This window comes from Eleutherodactylus coqui, chromosome 9, assembly GCF_035609145.1.
Source record: "Eleutherodactylus coqui strain aEleCoq1 chromosome 9, aEleCoq1.hap1, whole genome shotgun sequence".
In the NCBI taxonomy this organism is placed as follows: Eukaryota; Metazoa; Chordata; class Amphibia; order Anura; family Eleutherodactylidae; genus Eleutherodactylus; species Eleutherodactylus coqui.
The window spans coordinates 105,737,489-105,760,040 of NC_089845.1; the positions used below are offsets into that span (position 1 = coordinate 105,737,489).

The following is a 22,552-nucleotide window of genomic DNA, read 5'->3' on the forward strand; positions in this document are numbered from 1 at the left end:
CAGTATATGCTACGGTGGGTGGGTTATCTCATGGAGGCTGGGTATATGAGGGGCAGTATGTGGTGGGTGGGCTATCTCACAGAGGCTGGGTATATGGGGGCAGTAAATGCTAGGGTGGGTTATCTCACAGAGGCTTGGTATATAACGTGCAGTATATGCTACGGTAAGTAGGTTATCTCACAGAGGCTGGGTATATGAGGAGCAGTATATGCTACGGTGGGTGGGTTATCTCACGGAGACTGGGTATATGAGAGGCAGTATAACTGATTTCCACATGAAATCCCCTACTGCCTGTGTTCCCCATGCCTCGCCCCCCCCCCCCCTTGTACCTCCTGTACCACTCCCACCCCATTTGTTTCAAATTGATTGTACCTCACATTATAATTGTTGTATTGTTTGGATTTATCCCATGCTTGAAGCGCTGCGGAATAAATTAGATTAATAAAGATTATTATTATTATAAGATTATTATATTTTATGGTGGGTGGGTTATCTCATGGAGGCTGGGTATATGAGGGGCAGTATATGTTATGCTGGGTGGGTTATCTCGCGGAGGCTGGGTATATGAGGGGCAGTATATGGTGGGTGAGTTATCTCGCGGAGGCTGGGTATGAGGGGCAGAATATAGTGGGTGTGTTTTCTCGCGAAGGCTGTGTACATGAGTGGCAGTATATGAAGGGTAGGTTATCTCGCGGAGGTTGGGCATATGGGGGGCAGTATATGGTGGGTGGGTTTTGTCGCGGAGGCTGGGTATATGAGGGGCAGTATATGGTGGGTAGGTTATCTCGCAGAGGCTGGGTATATGAGGGGCAGTATATGGTGGGTTATCTCACAGGGGCAGGGTATATGAGGGGCAGTAAATGTTAAGGTGGGTGGGTTATCTCGTGGAGGCTGGGTATATGAGGGGCAGTTTATGGTGGGTGGGTATCTCACGGAGGCTGGGTATATGAGGACAGTTTATGGTGGGTCGGTTATCTTGCGAAGGCTGGATATATGAGGGGCAGTGTATGGTGGGTTATCTCATGGGAGCAGGGTATATGAGGGGCAGTATGTTTTACAGTAGATGGGTTATCTCGTGGAGGCTGGGTATATGAGGGGCAGTTTATGGTGGGTGGGTTTTGTCGCGGAGGCTGGGTATATGAGGGGCAGTATATGGTGGGTAGGTTATCTCGCAGAGGCTGGGTATATGAGGGGCAGTATATGGTGGGTTATCTCACAGGGGCAGGGTATATGAGGGGCAGTAAATGTTAAGGTGGGTGGGTTATCTCGTGGAGGCTGGGTATATGAAGGGCAGTATATGGTGGGTCGGTTATCTCACGGAGGCTGGGTATATGACAGTTTATGGTGGGTCGGTTATCTTGCAGAGGCTGGGTATATGAGGGGCAGTATATGGTGGGTTATCTCAGGGGAACAGGGTATATTACGGGCAGTATGTTTTACAGTGGGTGGGTTATCTCATGGGGGCTGGGTATATGAGGGCAGTACATGGTACGGTGGGTGGGTTATCTCATGGAGGCTAGGTGTAATGTTTCCCCGGCCTTCATCAGGAGGAAGTGACCTCCCAGCCTCCATTTCTCTTCCTCCTTCCTGACAGGGACGGGGCCGCTGATGCAATGCGGGGTTTTGTGCTGTGAGCCGGGGAGGAGGAGCAGGGGATGCCGCATCCTGCCTGCCGTGTGCCGCACTCCGTACAGCCGCTGCCCCCTCCCTTGGAGGCAGTGCCGGCCGCCGATCAGGAAGGAGAGGCTCATCAGGAGCGCTGCCATCGTCATGGGTACAGCTGCTGCCCTGGGGCTGCTGGCCGCCCTGCTGCTGCTCACCACCGGGACATGGGGGTCCTCCATCCACAGCCACCAGCCCCCCATCAATGACAGGCCGGTGATAGGTGAGAGCTCACTGCTGGGCATGGGTTGGGGGTAGGTAGACATAAGGGCAGCGGTGTGGGCATGAGAATGGCATATGGGTACAGTACCTAACACCTTCATGAGGCATATACAGGGCATCCTGGCTGTAGTTATAGACAGTAGCTGAGGATATTTCAGATGGCCAATATGTGCTATATGTGGAGCAGCAGATATACTGAAGGGGTCTTGGGGTGTGTGTGTATGTATGTATGTGTGTATATGTGTGTGTATATATATATATATATATATATATATATATATATATATATTTATTATGGACCTGTGATTTGTTAGTGGATCCTTTTACATCTGACTTTGTCATCTATATGACAAGTGTGCCCGTCACCCAGCATCAGGTAAGGCTTCAGGTGGGCAGCTGCCCCTGCCGAGGCAGCCCAGTCACCCACCGTTCCTCCATGCATTGCCAATTCTGCCCCCGGTCCTCAGAGCTGTACAAGTAATGGATCAAATAACTTTTGTTGCTCCCTTTCTGAGATTTCCATTAATCATGAAGGATATGTGGACTATTAGTGGGGGATTTATAATTCTATCTCTGCACTGATTGAGACATGTGAGAGGATGGGCTCCGTTACCTGGTGGTCTGGCAATGCCTATAATAAGGGTGTCCCCAATTCTTCACCGAGCGCCTTGCCTTTTTAGCTTGTGAAGATATCCAAGCTTTGCCCACAATGCTTAGGTCATACCTTCAGGCTGACGATACTTTATGACATGGGGATTTCTAAAAGTGAACTTCCTCTTAAGCAAGCTTACCAGAGCGCTCCTGCGGTCCGTCGTTAGACTATATTTGGGGCTAACGCCCTTTTTGGATATAGCTATGTACACTCAGTGTAAACGAAAAACATCCCACCCCTAGGAGTTGTCGTAATGGAACTTTCTCTGTGTGATTGTAACGTTGATATAAGTAATTGATTACAATATCAGAGCAAAATTATTTGTAGGGAGGCTTTAGTACTCTGTTGTACCGCCTCTAGCTTGGATACAAGATGTGATACAGGCGGGCATGGAGGCTCTAGTACCCTGTTGTACCGCCTCTAGCTTGGATACAAGATGTGACACCGGAAGGCATGGAGGCTCTAGTACCCTGTTGTACCGCCTCTAGCTTGGATGCAAGATGTGATACTAGTGGGCATGGAGGCTCTAGTACCCTGTTGTACCACCTCTAGCTTGGATACAAGATGTGACACCGGAAGGCATGGAGGCTCTAGTACCCTGTTGTACCACCTCTAGCTTGGATACAAGATGTGATTCGGGAAGGCATGGAGGCTCTAGTACCCTGTTGTACCACCTCTAGCTTGGATACAAGATGTGATACCGGAAGGCATGGAGGCTCTAGTACCCTGTTGTACCACCTCTAGCTTGGATACAAGATGTGATTCGGGAAGGCATGGAGGCTCTAGTACCCTGTTGTACCACCTCTAGCTTGGATACAAGATGTGATACCGGAAGGCATGGAGGCTCTAGTACCCTGTTGGACCACCTCTAGCTTGGATACAAGATGTGATTCGGGAAGGCATGGAGGCTCTAGTACCCTGTTGTACCACCTCTAGCTTGGATACAAGATGTGATACGGTTGGGCCGCCTCTAGCTTGGATGCAAGATGTGATAAAGGTGGGCATAGAGGCATACAGATATCCTGCGGCATATCAGTCAACATTTGCTGTAACTGAAGCTCTAGATCGTGCAAACTCGTAGGCTGTCAAAGTTGACATCCCAGATGATCCCATACATGTTCTATTGGCGATAAATGTGGCTTTAGGTTGTCTTGAACATAACACTGAGCTGTCGTTGTCCCCCATGCCACTAATGGGGGTGACCAACTGTCATGTGATGGGCCACATCAAGACCATCACACCAGCAGGAGGGGCAGTGTGCCGCTTCACAGCAAAGGCAGGATTAAGACCCTCACCCCGAGGTCTCCAGACATGAACTTGACCGTCCTCAGTGCCCAAACTAAACCTGGATTTGTCGCTGAAGACAACCTGTTCCACTACACACAAGTAACCTCTGAGAGCCTTTCTATAGGCCAAGGGTGGAACCACTTTTAGATGCTCAGATGGCAATACTATTCATTTAATAACGTGTATATCTGCCTGAGAGGTTTTGCAGCAAAGCGGCTCCTACTTCTAGAAGCTTGTTTTTTTTGTCATTGACTTTGTGTAACCTGAGTGATCCCTTTCTTTTAGGTTGATTTTTGATGAGCGTAGTTTAACTCCATATTTGTATCCATCTGTATTTGCCCAATAGAAAATATAACCAATGACAGCAAATACTGATGACATACATTGCAATGTCATCTGTAAAATGTGCTTATTCCAGGCGAGTTACAATATACTCATCTGAAACAGGCCTTAATCATGGAAGGGAAAGATCAGAGCCTTGCTCTACTTGACTGATATCTCAACGTCAACTGGTGAAGCATTTACCGAACTACAACCAAATAGTCTAGACTATGTTCTTGTCTCTTTTGAGTTTGGTTGGCACAATAACGTTATGTGGCACCCTCTGGCCATAGACGGATTGTAAATGATTAAACCCTTACATTAGACCTTGTTCACATCGGTGTGATGGGTTTGTTTTCCTGCTCCAAACGGATTTTGATACAAACTGACTCATTGATTATAGGGTTCCGTTTGATTTTTGGCATGCTGCCTGACATTTTCTTAGAGGCGCTATTTCGTTGGGGGTTTTAATAGAAGTCAGCGATGGAGACTCCGAATGGAGTACCGAAAGTTGATAGAAACATGGCTTTAGGCAACTCTGGAAGTTTTGTGTCTTGTCGGTAGGAAGTGATGATGTCAGCACATCATCTGATGGTTTCAAAACCATGTTCTATTTCAGTTACCACATGATTGGCTCATAGAGATGGAAACATGTAAGACCGGTCTTACCAGAAATTTCATGTTTGAGGAGATCATCTTGATGACTCAGTGCTACCTTGTTGACGAGGACTTGAAACCCGTGCGTAAACATGCGTCATAGAAGGGATTTGCTCATGATTTCATCGTTATTTCTCTAGTACATGTGTTTTGAAAACGTGTCCAAGAGTACTTACTGAGGGAGAAAAGACACACAAATGGGCTTCATAGGGTTTGGTCTATGAAAAAATAGTAGTAGTGTGATAAGGCTGAACAGTATAGAAAACCCATTTTTATACACTATAAAGTGACCACTTTTCTTACTACCTGTTCATTGGTAGTCTAAGACATTACATGTTGCTCTGATTGGCCAGCACTGCTTACGTGAGCTGCACTGGCCAATCAATCAAAGCAGTGTGTAGTGTCTTAGACTACCGATACACTAAAATGTACATTTGGGCCTTAGTCACAGCTGCGGTAAGGGCCATTTGGTTTGTCCACAACCGGTGGGACACTTTATAGTCATTATAGGGGGTTTTCTGCTCAGGATTCTCATCTTCTGGCTAGAATGGAGAGCCGGTAGAGAGAAGGTCTCACTCTCTGTCCTGTCTGGCAACACACAGACAACCCACTGATTTGAATGGACTCTGTATAATGCTTATTTTCCCCCTATGGTGGCGCTGTAGAGAAACGGAACATTTATTTCCATGTTTTGACACAGAACAAAGTCGATATCTGGAGATTCAAGCACTGGGACAGTAATCAGGTTATTGTTAAGCATCTATAATTGGTGATTGCTCAAAGCAATCCCTTTTAGCTCCGTTGTGCACGGGGCGCAGAAGAACCATATAATCCTAGATATTGAGGGTCTTCAGTCTTGGATTAGATTTAAAAAAAATCTTCTCAAGTTGAGTTTCTTTACTTTTTCAGCGACAACAATAAAGTGCTATTATGAATTAGCCCATTCTGCAGCGGACTTTGCGGCATCAGGAGGCAATCTCTACTTCTGTACATGGATATCCTATTTCAGGACAGGATAGAGGGAGAACTTGCTGATCGGTGGGGATCTCACAACTGAGACCTCCATCAATTTTCAAGAACAGGGATCCTGTGTCCCCCATCTTCCTCACTGTGGGGTTACTGCACCCACCCACAGTGAGGAGGAGACACAATGAGGCGTTGGTCACACAAGAGCATCAGCGCTCCATTCACTTTCAATGAGACTGCCGAGATACCCAAGTAGCATCGGCTCTCGTATTTCCATCTGCCCCGTTGAAATAAATAGAGCACTGGCTGCACATGTACGACCAGCGCTCCATTTAGAGTGCTGTCACTCCTGTTCTTGAGATCAGGTGGGGTCTCAGAGGGGTGAGACCTCCACCAATCAGCAAGTCATCCCTTATCCTATGGTTAGGGGATAACTTGTAATTACGTCTTTAATTTACAGTAACGTAGTCATGTAACAAGTCCTACAAATGTTAGGGGATTTATAGGTTTATTAATGTACATGTATGACTTGGAGCTGATCCTGGCACATCGGCTCTGTGCCCACTAATCCACGACTCCTGACCAGTACTCGGTGAATGGATGCGTTGGGTTCGGCCATAAATCATTTGCTGTAATTGTATATTGGCTTCCTGGGACAAGTTTACTTTTCCATGAATTGTATGGCTTGGCACACATAGCACCGTGAAGTGTTGGAACAAGCTAGCGTCACAATTGTTGGACTACTCATTACTCACTTGTGTAAACACTGTAGCTCAGCCCGGCGTGTCCGAGAGATCTCCTCCCGTATAGCCTTCAACAAATAGGCTAGATGTTCCGTGCAGTCAGAACTAGATTTGCCTTACTGTTCTCTTCAATGATACTTTTAGAAAGTCCAAAAATCAGAACTATGGACATAGATGTCTCCGCTTTCGCTCCTTTGTGAATGTTCTCTGCTTGTGGAAATGCTGCGGAATTGCTGCAGCGGAATTGAATGCAGAAGATCTACAGCTTTTAACAGTTGAGGGAGTGCGCTAGATATCAAGGAACCCCATCCACACACGGCAGGAAAACATCTGCAGCATAAGTTGACTTGAGGTGTGGATTTTAACTTCTCAGTATGTTATTTAGGCCTCCATTGTGGGGTTTTTGGTTTTTTTTTTTTTTTTTTTTTTTCATCCATGAGGAAACTGTTAAAAAAACTGGCAGCATATGGACCCATATTACTCAGTGTGGTAACATGCAGCACAGAGTTTGTTTTCACGTACAAATGGACTAATTTGTTTTATGAACAAGGCTTACCCATTAAAGTCTATGGGGATAAGGGAGAAAACAAAAAAAGGACCGCACTCCGATGCCATCCGTGTGCTGTCCATTTTTCTTGAGAAATGCAGCAAAAAAGTTTTGGGTCTTTATTTATTTAATTTATTTTTTGTGAATGTGGAAAAAAAAATGGCATACTGAAGTAAAAAACAAAACTGACACATGGACTGCATATGGATGGCAGAGGATGACACAGAACTACACACATATGAAAAAATGTCCTTTTTTTTTTTTTTTTTTTGTAGATCTACATGGATGATTAAAAAATAATAATAATAATAAATTTATTGCAAGTGTGCACCTAGCCGTATGTTGTGGATTTCACCTCTTTATATGAGGTACATTAAACACGTGGATTTTCCGCTATGAGTGAATGTAGCCTTAAGGTGATTTGCACGGGACAACTATCATCTGAACAGTGGCCCAATAGAGCGACTATAGGCAGCAGTTGTTCTGTCTAAACACAGCCACCAACTCAGTAATAAATGACAATTTGTTCGCTGATTGCTTAGTTTTTTTTTTCTCACATAAAAACAGTCGCTGACTGATTAATTATTGTCTGATGTAAACAGTTATCGTAGTCTTACAGTGACCAGCTCAATACTTTGCAGGGAGGTGTTTTTAAATTTTTTTCCCTTCCGTTGACCGCTGATTGGCTCCCGCCTGTACCCCTCTGCCAGTTATTAATTAAAGAGAAACTCTCTAGTCTCCACGAGGCTTCTGTACTAACATTTGCAACTCCGGACATTTATTTCCAGTTCCCTTCGATTAGCATTATTACACCCTGTTATACATGATGACTAATTGGGCTGGTTGTGCCCAATTAGCCGCTCTATAAAATACTCTACCCTCAACCACTTGGACTACACACCTAGTAAAAGTTGCTCCACCTGTCTCGGTAGTCCCCTTGAAAGGGTCTGGAGCATCAGCGCATTTGTGTGACTCTCGCTTCATTCATCATAAGGGGTGCAGTAAACTCACTCCTAAGAGAATAGGGGACATAGGACCCCTGTACTTCGGATTGCTGGGGGTTTCTGTAGTGAGACTGCCACCGATCAGCAAGTTATCTCCTATCCTTGGATGTAGAATAACTTGTGATCTTAGTACACCAACTTTTAAATAGTCTTCGAATGTGGTAATCCCATCAAGTGCGGGCCTCCTCTCCTAATAGCGGAAGTCGCCAGTTTCCTTGGTGGCAGCAAGCTATAAAGAACAAGACAGCAGAGGAACGAATATCTGAAGAGTAGGGCGAGTTGGAAATTGGCATCTTATGGGATTTCGGAGATGTGAATATCCCTTTGAGCCATTAAAAGGCTATTATCACCTAGTAATAATTGTAAACCTACTCTGGCACGGATAGTTATCATAATTCATTAAGAGTCAAGTTAAACTTTGCTACTTGGGTATAGTCATGTACACTAGGGTCCTCAGTGGTTTGGCAGGAATGATAATTGGTATGTGCTTGGTTCCAGTGCTCACAGAACCTCTATCATTTGCAGATAACTATGGAAGATACAGAGGAAAGGATCGGGGTTATTGCCTTTACTTACAGACCAATTAGAATTTTTAAATATTGTGGTGACGTCCGGCATCAGAGATTGCTATTTACACATATTATGGGTGATATATAATTATATTAATGTTCTAATGCAGCTTCTGTTTTATGCTTGTAGGTGTTCTGGCGCAGGAGACACACTTTAAGAACTTGCGGTCCTTAGGCCGTTCCTACATTGCTGCCTCCTATGTGAAGACGCTTGAATCAGCTGGAGCAAGAGTAATCCCCATAAAGTAACCTACAATTACTGTTCTTTATGGCACATCCTAGCATAGTGTTTATGCTTCATTTATGGCACTAATATAGCTTGCATTGCTATACAGAGCATGTATTTAATGTTTTTGCCTCTTATAAGTAGACTAGTAATTATTAGGAAATTATAGTACCAGTGTTGCACCACACAGCTGTGCTACATGGTACATCCATTATGATCCCCACACATCACACACAGCTCTACTACATCCATCCTGATTCGCACACATTACACACACAGCTCTACTACATGCATCCTGACTTACACACACAACTGTAGTACATCCATGCTGATTTCCAGACATTACCAGCTCAACAAACTTGTAGATATAGTGATCAGCCCCTGGTCATGTGATCCCTGACTCCACCCACACAGGTGATCACATGATGGTGACATCACAGGTCCTGGTAGTAACTGCTGTTGGCTTATCTGGTATACAGTACTTTCTATTAAACTGCACAATGGCACCTCCCACACCAGTGACCTCACCGCAGGTCCTTCAGCCCACCGGATATCTGTGGCGGCGGTAGGTCGGTGTCTTCTGTCAGGACCGCTGAGTTGTGTCTGAGATAATAACTGCTTAGTTGTATTCTTATTTTGCTATTTTTGTCCTCCTTCCAAGAGCCCTAACTTTGTAGTTCTTCTGTCGGTCAGGCTCTGTGTTTTATATATGTTGTAGGACCTGCGATGACGCCATTAGGGGTGGAGTGTGAGAAGCACCCACATACATACATACTCTCAGACAAGTGGTCGTTAGTAGTTTGATGTGTCATTTTAATATGCTATTTCATTTAAAAGCTGCATTCACATTTCCACCTTGTAAAGTGTTGGCATATCATTTGGTTGAGCGTTCATGTATTTTCAATGGGGAGAGTGGAGGAAGCTGCTGCCTGACATCTTTGGCAGCAGTTTATTCCTGTGAGTACAAAGGATTGGGCTTGTTGAGTTCAAGGGGTCCAATCGTTCTTTTTTCTGATGTCATAAACGCCCTCCTACACATAAGGTAGCCTTAAGAGCAAAGTTGACCAAACCTACCAATTGTCACTGAAATTGGTGTGTTCAGACAACTTTGCTCTTAAGGTATGTGCATGGGCACCTAAGTGCATCACAAGAGATAGGGGTGTTCTACATGACACTAGTTAGAAACTGTTCAGAGTTAGAGAAAGAGATTGGAATTCCGATAACCTGTTTATTCCTTTATCTTCAGTCAAAAATATTCTGCAAAGTTATACCCCTAAATACTGGCTTAACTACAATATTGTCTTACTCTTAGATAGAATGTGATGTTCTCATGATAGATCCACTTTCTCCACTTTTATATTAGGCAGCGTTAGGATGATGTGACCAAAGGGGAATAGTTGGCTTGGTAAGAGGGGGACCTATGGCTGACACCAAAAGGGGCCCCTGTGGTAGGAGGACAAACAGTGCATCCCAGACTCAAATGCCTATCACAAGTTACTGTATGGTTTGGGGGCGAATGAAAATGGTAGTGCAGAATTTATGTGGGTATACATTGCATGAGAAGCTCCAAAAAAAAAGTTCTGCCTAAGTTGAGGAGTACCTATTGTTGTATTTTCACAGTTTGGAAGATATAAGTATATGATTATGGAGGTATAGTGGACTTTTTCTTGAAATAACAGGCACACAGTGAGCATATTCAAACTCAGAAACAGATGACCTTGCTTGAAAACTATTTGTCTGGGCTGTACTGCACAGGACTAGAGCCTGCAAAGTATACATAGAGACCCGGAGTTATCGCCAGTTACTGTTATGTAAAAGGACTGCTTTTTGCATGGCCATCCATAGATGTAAACTATTAACGGCCTATCCATAGGATGGGCCATCAATAGTAGACCAGCGATGGCCCACTGCCAGGACCCCAGCTGTTTGCTGGCCTAGTGTATTTGTGCACTGACCTGATTTCTGCAGGAAGCAGACAGCTCTACTCCGACTGCAGTGGCTAAGCTTGGTATTACAGGGAAAGTTACTATTCATTTCTATTGGAACTTCACCTGCAATACCAAGCCTGGCCACTGCAGTGGGAACAGAGCTGTCTGCTTCCTGCAGAAAGCAGTGTAGTGCACAAGCCCAGTGAACAGCTAAACAGCAGGGGGTACCAGGCAGCAGAACCTTCTGTGATCCGCTATTGATGGCCAGTCCGGGGAATGGGTTATCAATAATTTACCATTGGACAACATTAGAGATGAGCGAGTATACTCGCTAAGACACATTACTTGAGCGAGTAGTGCCTTAGCCGAGTATCTCTCCATCCCCCCCCACACCCGCTCGTCTCAAGATTCGGGGGGCGGGGAGCGGCGGGGGAGAGCGGGGAGGAACAGAGGTGAGATCTCTCTCTCCCTCCCTCCCCTCCTCACTCATCTCTAGACAACATCTATAATACTGGGGGGGGGGGGAGGGGGGGGGGGTCGACATGAGGAAGGCACAAAAGAGATGGCTCAGACTTGAAAAATGGGGAAAATGGGGAAAAAAACCGAAGGGTCCATATGTTGACTTATTTACTGTAATAGTAAATAGCTTTTAGGTGGATGCTGTATAGCTGGTATGTGATAACTGGGCTTTCCTTTTTCAGGATCAATCTTCCTGATGAAGAGTACGTGAAAATCTTCAAAACCATTAATGGGTATGTGTCAGCCATGCCAGTTTGTGAAATATGGTACGGAACAGCATAAATAAATTCTTCTAGTACCGAATCTCAATCCAAGAATCCCCATGAAATAAGTGTTTGATTCATTGTATCTTACAGCATTTAGTATCAATAAACTAGAACAGCTACAAACTGGTTGCCAAGCGTTATTAGCCTGTGTTCACACTGTAGGAAGTCGTGGGATAACATAGTGCAGCATGAACTGCTCAGACGGTCAAAGAAGTAGAAAAGCGAGCCAGAAAATAGCGCCAACTAGCATAAACAAGAACCAAGCTATGTGTAGGCTCACGGGAACGGATTACAGTAAATCAGGATTCCCACCGACAAAGCTTTTACTTCATAGTATTTTAACCCCTAAATGCCATATTAAAGCCTCTTTCAAACAAGCGTCCGTATCATTCGAAGTTAGCCGTGCAAATAAATCTCTTCCGAAAATGGATGTGTGAACGGACGATTTTCCACAAACTATTCCTGAGCTTAATTAGTGTTTTCTGCCCAGTCACGCATCCGGCCGTGAAGTGGTGCCAAAGAAGTGTGCTGCTGCTTGGAATTCTGTTGCAGAAAACCGCTCAATGACTTAAATAGAGGCACCTGCCATCTTTTCCCTGCGATGGATGCAGCTAATCTCCCTCCTCCTCCCTTTTTTTGCAACCCCCCATAGAAGTCTATGGAGGCTTCAGCATTTTTTTGGTCCAGACATAGGGCAAGGCCTACATTTATTTTGCATCAGGAAACTTCAGTCGCCAATGTGCTATCGATTTCCCGCCACCCCCCCCCCCCCCCTCGGCGGTTGAAAATAGTTTGTCTGAATAAATACATAGGAAACCATTGGCTCTAATAGTCGCGATTTTATTGCACAGCTAAGTTTGTGTTCATTTAAATTGAAGAGGTGGGATCTGCTGTAGTTCTGAACCAAAATCTGCTGCAAATCCGCTATGTGAGAACACACCCTAAGGGAGAATAGAACCCATTCACAGAGAATAGAACCTGTTGATGTCAATAGATCTGTTCTCATGAGCGTGATTGGGGACCTGCATAAAAAAGGTCCTGCTCGATCTTCCTGCATATTGCGCCGCAAAGACCCCGTAGAAGTTTATGGAAGGAGTGCAACTTAAGCAAAGGAATGCGTGAAACCCTGTGCACAAAACTACCGGGAAAAGAACGCATCCGGACCGCATTGGGGTAAATAGCCTTTTATTCCACGGATGGTGTATATCGTACGCGCAAGTGAACTGGCCCTGCATACGCAAAAAGTACTATAATATGCACACAAATGTACCTCATCGAACCTCATTCAAAGCGCGAGGAGAGTCTTCGCATATGTGCTTGAGTGAAGCCGTCCTAAGACTGCAAAAATCCTGTCCCAACTCACCTCAGTAGTGAATGAGAATGACTGGTGTTTACACCGAACAATTAGCGAATGAGCCAGAGATGATTTTTATGCCTGCATGAAATGAACAACAAGCAAATTGTTTCAATGGTTGGCCGTGTTTACACCAAGCAATCTGATTTCACTCGCTTAAATCAGAGGTCCCCAACTCCAGTCCTCAGGGACCCCCACAGGTCATGTTTTCAGGATATCCTATAGTAGGAACCCCTGTGGCAATGTCTGAGGCGCCGACAATAATTACATCACCTGCGCAATACTGAGGAAATCCTGAAAACATGACCTGTTGGGGTCCCTGAGGACTGGAGTTGGGAACACTGGGTTAGATTATTTATTTTTTTAAACCACAATTGTTCCGTGCAGAAGCGCCTTAACTTGTACTAATCTAACTTCTTTCATTCCAGATTTCTTCTTCCTGGCGGTGGTGTGGACCTTCAAAATTCCGAGTATGCAAGAGTGGCCAAGATATTCTATGATTTGGCCTTAACGGTGATTCTCATTTTACTCTATTAACAACATCCTTTTTTTTTGTTTTGCTATCGTTTTTCTCACTGATGATTTTAGTTTAATTTCAGACTGGTAGAACTGTATACAATTTCTATATTTCCCTGATTCTGCTTTAAAAACCTTTAATCCTGAAGTGGGCTTAAAAAAAAAAAACGTCCACAGACGTTGCTAAAGCTGACTTGTAAGAACGCATCTTATGATAACGCAATATTATAGCAGAAAGTAAAGAAAACTATTGGAAAGGGGGAGAAGAGAGAAGGGAATAGGACTGAGAGTGACTACATAGTCCGAATTGGTAAATCTGTGGAATCATTGGGTTCTCGAGAGCCATAAGGGAAGGGAATCAACGCTTTGATCAGGATCCATGGAGTCTGTGTTCTAAGGAAATACTTAGTTCTGGACTAATAATTCCTCAATCCTGTAAAGGTCAGAGAAAGTATCCAATCATTCCTTCCTTAACCCCTTAATGACACGGCCTATTTTGGGCTTAAGGACGAAACAATTTTTGGCGGATTTTCTTCTCCATTTTTCAAAGGCATAACTTTTTTATTATTCCATCGACGCGGCCATATAAGGGCTTGTTTTTTGCGTGGCAAACTAGTTTTTGGGTACATTGACTATATTGTAAAACTTTTATTATTTTTTTTAATGATAGCAGGGAGAGAAAAGTACCAATTCTGCCATAGATTTAAAAAGAATGACACAATCCATTTTATCTGTGGGTCGGTACGGTTACAACAATACCAAAATTCTTACCTTTTTTAGGTTTTTCCACTTTTCTGCAATAAAACCCCTTTTTTTTTTAAATCAAATTTTTTATTTTTTTTTTCTAAATAGCTGCATTCGAAGTCCTGTAACTTTTTTTATTTTTCTATGTATGGAGCTCTATGAGGGCTTATTTTTTGCGCAACAAGCTGTAGTTTTGATTGGTACCATTTTGGTGTACATACGGCTTTTTTGATCACTTTTATTGCGTTTTTAGGGAGGCGAAATGCTAAAAATTTGCATCTTGCCTCGGTTTTTAGTGTGTTTCTTTTACACTTTTTTCCCTGCACAGTCAAAAGCATGTGCAACGTATTGTACGCGTACTTATGGATGCGACAATACCAAATATGTGGGGTGTAAATTTTTATTTTTTTTAATGCTAATATGAGAAAAAGCATAAAAAGGGTTTTTTTAAACTTTTTTTTCACATTTTTCTTTTTTATTCGTTTTTTTTTTTTAATCTTTTTTTTTTTCACGGTTTGTCCCCCTCTGGGGCACTTACAGCACAGCACTTATGATCGCTTATACAGTGATCACAGGCTATGGCAATACAGGACATCTCGCGAGAGCCCAGTGACAAATATAGGACACCCCTGTTATGTATACAGAGACAGATATAAAAGTAGGTCAGAAGTGCTTGCTCGCCTTAATGCATTGTGTAAGAGGGCACCGCTAATGAAGGGCATCAGACTCGGGGACTGCCAGGGTCCCTCTAGTTCATAAACTATGAGGTCAAAAGTTTTCCAAAGAACAGTGGTGGGCGGAGGGGGGTGACAGATTCGGTGTAGATTAGGGAGGAATGTGGTGTGATTGGGGCCTTACTCTTATTCATTTGTCAATATTGATGTTACTTAATATATTAATGTCATTTTTTTCTTTTTTACAGGCAAATGACAAAGGCGACTACTTTCCTATCTGGGGAACATGTTTAGGATTTGAGCAAATGACTGTACTGACAAGTGGAGAACTCCTACTAACACTGACCAAAACGGAGGACATTTCATTGCCTCTAAACTTCACTAAAAGTAGGTCTATTGGGCCATATGTCTTCGCTTGTGCATACGGTGACTAAATACCAGGATGCCCAAATGACCATGAATGCCACAGTGGTCCCTTAAGTTACAACATGGCAATAATGTCCATTACCACTTTATCATCTTCATTTGCGTGTAAAAGGGCCTCCAGGAGCTGTTTGCAGAGCCCAGCATGTGGTCTAAGCTCTGCACACAGCTGCATTGTTCTGGCACGAGCTGTCGGCAGAAGACAATGTAATTTCCGGCACCTGCTGAGAACACAGCGTGCGGTCCCTGTTATCTCTCTCCAGTTGAACAATGGATTTTAAGCTCACCTTAAAATCATCGTTTAGACGAAAAAGTGAACGATGGCCGCGTTTACATGCAACGATTATCACTCATTTGCCATCGTTTGAAAACCTTTTGAGCAATAATCGCTGTGTGTAAAACGGTCCTTTACTCTCTTATCACTTCGTTAGCCTAATAAACCGTATATGCGCATAATTCACATATAAATGCATATTCAGGGTGTTCATCTGTAATTTCTATGTCTGGCAACTTTCCCAGGGACACCTGTGTGCACAGATCTACTGTGCCTATAGGTTAATCTGACCTTTCCTGTATAAGCTTGTATGGCGAGAGCTACCTCCTCTGTCCACTATCTGCCTTCAGACAGAAGAGGAGACCTAACCGCTCCACTTCTAACACATTTGGATGTTAAAATATATAAAGTTAGTTTTTAACTCTAAGCATATATATTTTCCAGATGTATTAGAAAGCAGATTATTCGGGAACATTCCAGATCGATTGTATACGGCGCTCTCCAGCATGTCCATCACTGCAAACTTCCACTCCTGGAGCCTCTCTCTGCAGGTATGTTACATGATGATACTGGTATTTGGATTGATCATTTTTAGTACTTGGCTTTTAGTTTTTGGTTTCATCAAAAGCACCAAATAGCAGAAATGAACTGCAAAGTATTTCCGAAGTTACCAGGATTATACCACCACGGGACACATCTGCACGACGTCAGCCACTAAGGTCGTTGGCGCTCGTGCAGAGCGTTTAGACAGAATTCGCAGCTGGATCCCTGGGTTCTCGCTTGGTTCTCGCTCAGCGCTTCACCTTTTATGTGACTTGCTGAGCATTTACACGCAACGAGAAGCCAACGATCCAGAAATAGTTATGCTGAATGAAAGTCAGTGATAACGAATAGAGAGTGATTATTTATTTTTTGCATTTACACTGCACGATTATCGCTCAAATTTGTTAGTTTGAACTCCTTTTGAGCGATAATCGTTACGTGTAAATGGGCTATTATGATCCATCAATAGGATTACTTCTGGGGGATCTGTTTTTTTTTTTTTCTGAGTCACTGGTTGGGGACCACTGCCCTGTCCCATGGATAAAGGATAAACTAAATTCAAGATAATGCAAAGGGATTATAAATGGCAGGAATTAAAACTCCCAGTTCCAGGTAGAAAAAAAAAGACTTGCATGGGAACATGGAAATGTTGTCTTGTGTCCACCTGACCAGATCATAATTGTCATCCTTGGTAAAGCGCAGTGTGATATATCCCATATTGTGACCTAGGTTAATTTGATGTAAAATTTTGGTAAATATTAGTAGTTAATCTGACTTCAGTCAATGGTTTAAAGTATTATTGGAGAATAGTCCCTTTATTGAGAAACCATTTTGAGAAATTAACACTCAGACAATGTTGGGCTCAAAGGCTTACACTCCATCCCACCATACCAACCCGTCAGATCTCGTTAGGAACTCTCCAGCACTGGACGGTTCACATCTGCTTGGTTTCTATAAGCAGCTGACAGTAGTTTTTTGTCCACATGAAGTTTCTTGTACCCTTCTGGTATTCTTACATTTTGTCTGTTTCTGCCTTTTTTTTTATAGAACTTTACAGCAAATGAGAAGTTAAGAAAATTCTATCACATCCTGTCAACCAACTCTGACGGCATTCTGGACTTTATCTCTACATTCGAAGGTATGGCCGGTGACTGTCATGAAAATGGGGAATTATAAACTTTTATACACAATTAATGCATTTGTGTGAGTGCGACCATTTGATATAATGGTCCATGTGACTGCTTTCCCTCATAAAACTGCTCCTGTCATATTGTGTTTTTCAGCTTATGATTACCCTTTCTATGGCGTCCAGTGGCATCCTGAGAAAAATCCATTTGAATGGAAAAAAACCTCGGATATTTCCCATACCGCAGAAGGCGTGCAAGTGGCTTTTTATATGGCTGATTTCTTTGTTAGTGAAGGTACGACCATAGTGAACCAGGGTCATTCCTTATATATAATGCCCCACTGCCTCGTTACGGATAGAACTGTATGAATTATTACTCTCCGGTAATTAACTCTAAGGAAGAACCACCAGAGCACGGATCGCACCCCCCGACCCGCGGGCAATGAATTCAGAGTGGAAATGTCACAATGTTCTCCTTAATCCTACATCTTCACTAGAATTCAAACTTCCACCATAAAAAGTATAGTGATAGAATCAAAATTGCGTATGCGTTTCGGGAGAGTATACCGTGCTTACCCATAGCACACATATATATATATATATATATATATATATATATATATATATATATATATATATATATATATATATATATATATCTCACATCAGTGTAACACTATTTAACATACAAACAGCCAATCAGATTATCCTCAGGAAATGCATAACGTTAGATCAATAGACATTAAAAGAATGCAAAACAGTGCTCTATAACAGCAGCAAACAATAGAACTGCATAGCACCAAATTAACAATATGGGTCGGAAAGGGTATCTTCTCTGCTTAAGGAGAGCACCTAGCAGGTGAGTGAGGAAACTTACAAGGCCATCCATACTCCTCTGGAAAATATGCAAATAAGGAAGATGGAACAATACCTCTGCAGTGCCACCTATTGGAAGGCAGCATTCCTGCAAGTCAATGTCAGACTCTTTATACAAGTCTTTAGAACGATGACTGGGAATTAAAAAAAACAAAAGCCAAAAAAGCCGTCTTATCACAAAACCAACCTTGGGCGATATAATCTTGCCTGCGAGCAGCGCCCACCCTATAAACACTATTAGGGCTATCCCAATTGGATTTTGAATAGGGGTAATAAATTGCAGCTAATAGAATATGTTCTTCACTTGTGTGCGCAGGGAGATGGGGAATGCTTTTTCAGAGGATAGGGTTAATCTTAACCATTATTGACTTTCCAGAAGAGTAGACCATTTTAGGAGATTAAATGAGTTTTTACATCCCTTGCCTGTATTATGTGGTGACGTTTGGCCGATATGACCAACACCGTGGTTACATCATGCAGTATCTGGTACCTGCCAACTTTTCATTAAAAAAATCCTGATCGCTCTACTAGACTTTTTAAAATTCTAGTTATTGAGAGGGTAAGAACCCAGGAGAGAGGTCGGGGCCGCAGACAGCTACCCCTGGTGGTTATGGTTATGTAACACCTTTTGCATTATTTTAGTAGTCCAACCTTATGCATGATGTCACTTCCTGAGGATAATTTCAGTGGCTGTTTGTATGTTAAATAGTGTCACACTGATGTGCTTAATATATGCTGGGAATACGGACGGTATATAATATTTTTATTCTATTACTCCAGTTTTATGGTGTTGTATTCTGCATGCAGGAGGACCACAGCCGGTGACCCTGCGTACCTCCCTTAACTGTACTGTGAGTGACCGCAGAGGCTCGCAGGTGGTCATGTGCAGTGCATTTTTTTTTATTTTGGGTTGTTTGTATTTCCTGTGCGGTTGCTTAGCGATGACATGGGTACCCGCAGCCCATACGCAATATTAATTACATATGGGCTGTGGGTCGGACACTTCCGTTGCCATCAATGGAGGCCGTCCATGCGGATTCCGTGGTAAAATGGAGCATACTGTGTTTTGTTTTTGTTTTTTTTGTTTGTTTGTTTTCTCCCCACCCCTCTCTTTCACTCACGGAATATGCAATTTGTATCTGCGAGTGTGAAAGAAAAAGAAAATGCATGCCTTTTTAATGGCTGTGTTTTAGTCTGAAAAGAGCGACCCCACTGGATGATAACTGTTAACAGTATATAGCTTATTACACCCTACATATGTGTTCTTCCTGAGTAAATGTCTTGATAAGCCAATAGGTTCAAGATGGAATTCCTTAAGAAAATAGTCCCAGTCCCAAAACATTTCCCCATTGACTGTACTCCAGAGGGCTCATCAGGGAGCAAACTAAAAGTAAGTCCAAACCGTTCCTTCAAATGATGTGTTAAGACCATGATGGCAGGCATGGGTCAATCCAGCCTGGAAAGGCTATTTACACCTAACAGGCGCACACACTCCAATCAGCGATATCACTACATCAAATAACGCAATCTGCGAACGCATTGGATGCATTAAACCCGCCCTAACGTCGTAAGGTGCGAGACTACAATTGCATTTGCTCAGTTAATGAGAACTGTCGTAGTCTCGTGATGTGCAAGACTTCAATCACATGATTGCAGGACACCTATGACTTGACCATCCCATTAGATCATGCAGTATGCGAGTGCATACAATGTTAGTTATACTCAAGGACCACGATGGGCACAGAATCGATCTACTACAGCAAAAAAATGTTGTTACATATATGATGATATTAATATTCTTCAGGTAAGGACATATGGTTACCACTAGGGTTGAGCTGTAATTAGTTAAACCACAGGAGTGTCCAATAGGGGTCCCGTATGCGGCCTGATATGAATGTAACCTCTCGTCATAGTGCTTGTCCATGAATAATGTATTATATGCGCTCACTTACCACACAATCTAATTGTGAGGTCAGTTGATGTGTCCCATGATCTTGTGATTGAAGTCTCCCACATCATGAGACTGTGGCAGATCGGATTAACTGATTTTACACTTATACGATTGTAGTCTCACGCCTTATGTTGTAGGGGCAGATTTAATAAGTTTGATGCATTCACATATCATTGTATTTGATAACTTAGTGATATCGCTGATTGTAGTGTATGATAAGTGTGGGCGTGCCTGTTAGGTGTAAATAGCCTTCCCGGGTTGGAACGACACCATCATGGTGTCACACATTATTTTAAGGAATTGTTTGGACTTTCACTTTTTTTTTTTTTTTTCTTTGCTCCCTGATGAACTCTCTGGAGTACAGTAAAGGGGAAATGCATCAGACCTGGGACTTTTTGCTGAGGGAATTCCATCTTGAACATATTGGTTTATGAAGATATTCCCCACCACCACCAGACACCATATTTCCTATTCTGTGGATAGGGAATACATGTTAAAGTTGGCACAAGTGGTTTAACCCATTAAGTACCAAGCGCCGTAAATTTATGGCGCTCGGTCCTTGGGTTTAAAGTTCCTGAAATTAAGCAGGAGCAGGTCAGGTACTCAGCTGAGGACCCAAAGGAGAAGACAGAAGTGTTTTTATAGGCTCAATGAGCACTATGCAGAGAATGCAGGTAATGGCATTGCTATTTCCTGTAGGATACCTGGGTTCTGGCATGTGAGAGCTGCAGGGTATTCGCAGACCCCTTACTACTGTCACTCTAGGGGAGGATGCTCCAGTTACAGTGGAAAAATGTGAAATAAAAAAAAAATACAGTGTGAATGTCCCCCAGAGGTCTTATATGACATCTTGGGGGGGGGGGGGGGGGGGGGGGGGAGTTACTAAAATAAATGTAAAAAGTACAGAATAAAAATTAAAAATTATATAAGAAAAGAAAATGACCCACTGCTGAGTCCAACCTAAACCGTTTGAGATTACAAATTATATATCAAAATGGTATTAAAATATGGACCTATATGTGACAGAAAAGAAAAAAACGCAGCAAAAATCATTTTGGCAGACGAGGTAAAAAAAATAAAAATAAAATAGGGCCATACAACCACCATGTGGGTACAATCACTAAAGTGTCTGGACTTTTACGCAATCGTGAAATTAAGTTAGGGTTCCTATATAGCAAATGGCACTGATAAACCATATTCATACTGGAATCCTTATGGAAAGTTGTTCCCCTCTACTTCACAGTGCATGAACTAGTTACTTCTTCTAGTGTTTGTAATTAGTGTGAATGCACAGGGGGTGGACAAAAATATTTGGAAATACCATACGAAATGCAAATCGGTCTCTACATGTCTTGTTGAAATATGATTTATAATCCCATGTAACTTAAGTGGAGGTAATATGACACAGATACTGCCAGGGAGGTATTCACATCTGCATGAGCAACAAGGTTACTATTGGTCAGGGGTTTGAGCCAATCACTTGCTGTTACCAGCTGTCTCCCCAAACCACCCAGAGCAGGGCAAGAAGTGAAGTAACCACAAATTTGGCAGGAAATCTCTCAGCCAAGCAGAGGTCAAAAGGGCAGCTCAGCGCTAATAATTGTAATCCCATGCATTTTATATGGTGTTTCTATATTTTTGTCCGCCCCTGTATACTGTACATTGTGTCTCGCACATTGTGATCACCATTTTTCTTTCCTGTTTTTGCAGCCAGGAAAAGTCATCACCAGTTCTCAGATGCCGCACAAGTACAATATCCACTGATATATAATTATTGTCCATTGTACACAGGAAATATTTCTGTCTTTGAGCAGATGTACTTTTTCTGAAGAAATGTTAAAGCTGTTCTTCGTGTGGTACGATCCATCGTGAGAAGATATTTTTGCTACGCACATTTTATTTGCCACTAATGTGAGGGCAGAAGATGGGTTTATCAAGTCAGCAATTAAGGGGGCTTTTAGACGAGCAGATCTATCGTTTGAACGAGCGAATGACCTCTTCATTGGCGTGCGCAGCCTGGTTATACAGCAGATACATCATTGGCTCCTTCAAACAAGAAATCATTCAGTCGTCACACTGGCTGTATACGTGAGGAGGAGGACGGAACGAGCGCTGGTTAGACCGAACCACAAGTGAGCGAGCCAAGAATGGCTTTATGCCTTCCGAAAACGGGCAACAAGCAAGCGATGCTCGTTCTATCGTTGTCTGCGTTTAGACCGAAGGATTATCGTTCACTTTCGCTTGTTTGAACCGTTTTTTTTCCTTTTTAATGATGATCGTTCCGTCTGAAAGCCCCTGTAGCCAGCAGTCACCGATTTTTACCGGAACAGGTATTAATGTATTGTATGTGTTACTGGAATCTCCATGTAACGCTGAATGTCAAGCTGTATTTATTCCCTGCGCTGCGGAGAACGCCGTGTTTCTTATTAAATTATTTTGTTTGTTCATCACTTCTGGAAACTGCGTACAATTAAATGTTGAGTTGACAATTCAGGCTGACGC

At 42.9% G+C, this 22,552-nt stretch overlaps 1 protein-coding gene across 1 annotated transcript; it reads left to right on the plus strand.

Annotated features, from left to right (window-relative positions):
• Positions 1-1,559: 1,559 nt before the first annotated feature.
• On the plus strand, positions 1,560-22,549 carry GGH (gamma-glutamyl hydrolase). The gene is made up of 9 exons (XM_066578284.1): positions 1,560-1,885; positions 8,761-8,875; positions 11,486-11,536; positions 13,352-13,436; positions 15,106-15,244; positions 15,999-16,105; positions 17,145-17,235; positions 17,381-17,518; positions 21,761-22,549. Exons 1-9 carry the CDS (start codon positions 1,609-1,611, stop codon positions 21,877-21,879), a joined length of 1,122 nt encoding a protein of 373 aa, XP_066434381.1. The 5' UTR covers positions 1,560-1,608; the 3' UTR covers positions 21,880-22,549.
• The last annotated feature ends 3 nt before the right edge of the window (positions 22,550-22,552 follow it).

Bases quoted from the DNA above. Each gene is read 5' to 3' on its own strand.
- GGH (XM_066578284.1), top strand. From the start codon at position 1,609: ATGCAATGCGGGGTTTTGTGCTGTGAGCCGGGGAGGAGGAGCAGGGGA. The intron at 1,886-8,760 runs GTGAGAGCTCAC...TTATGCTTGTAG, and splicing joins CAATGACAGGCCGGTGATAG to GTGTTCTGGCGCAGGAGACA. The intron at 15,245-15,998 runs GTAGGTCTATTG...TATATTTTCCAG, and splicing joins GCCTCTAAACTTCACTAAAA to ATGTATTAGAAAGCAGATTA.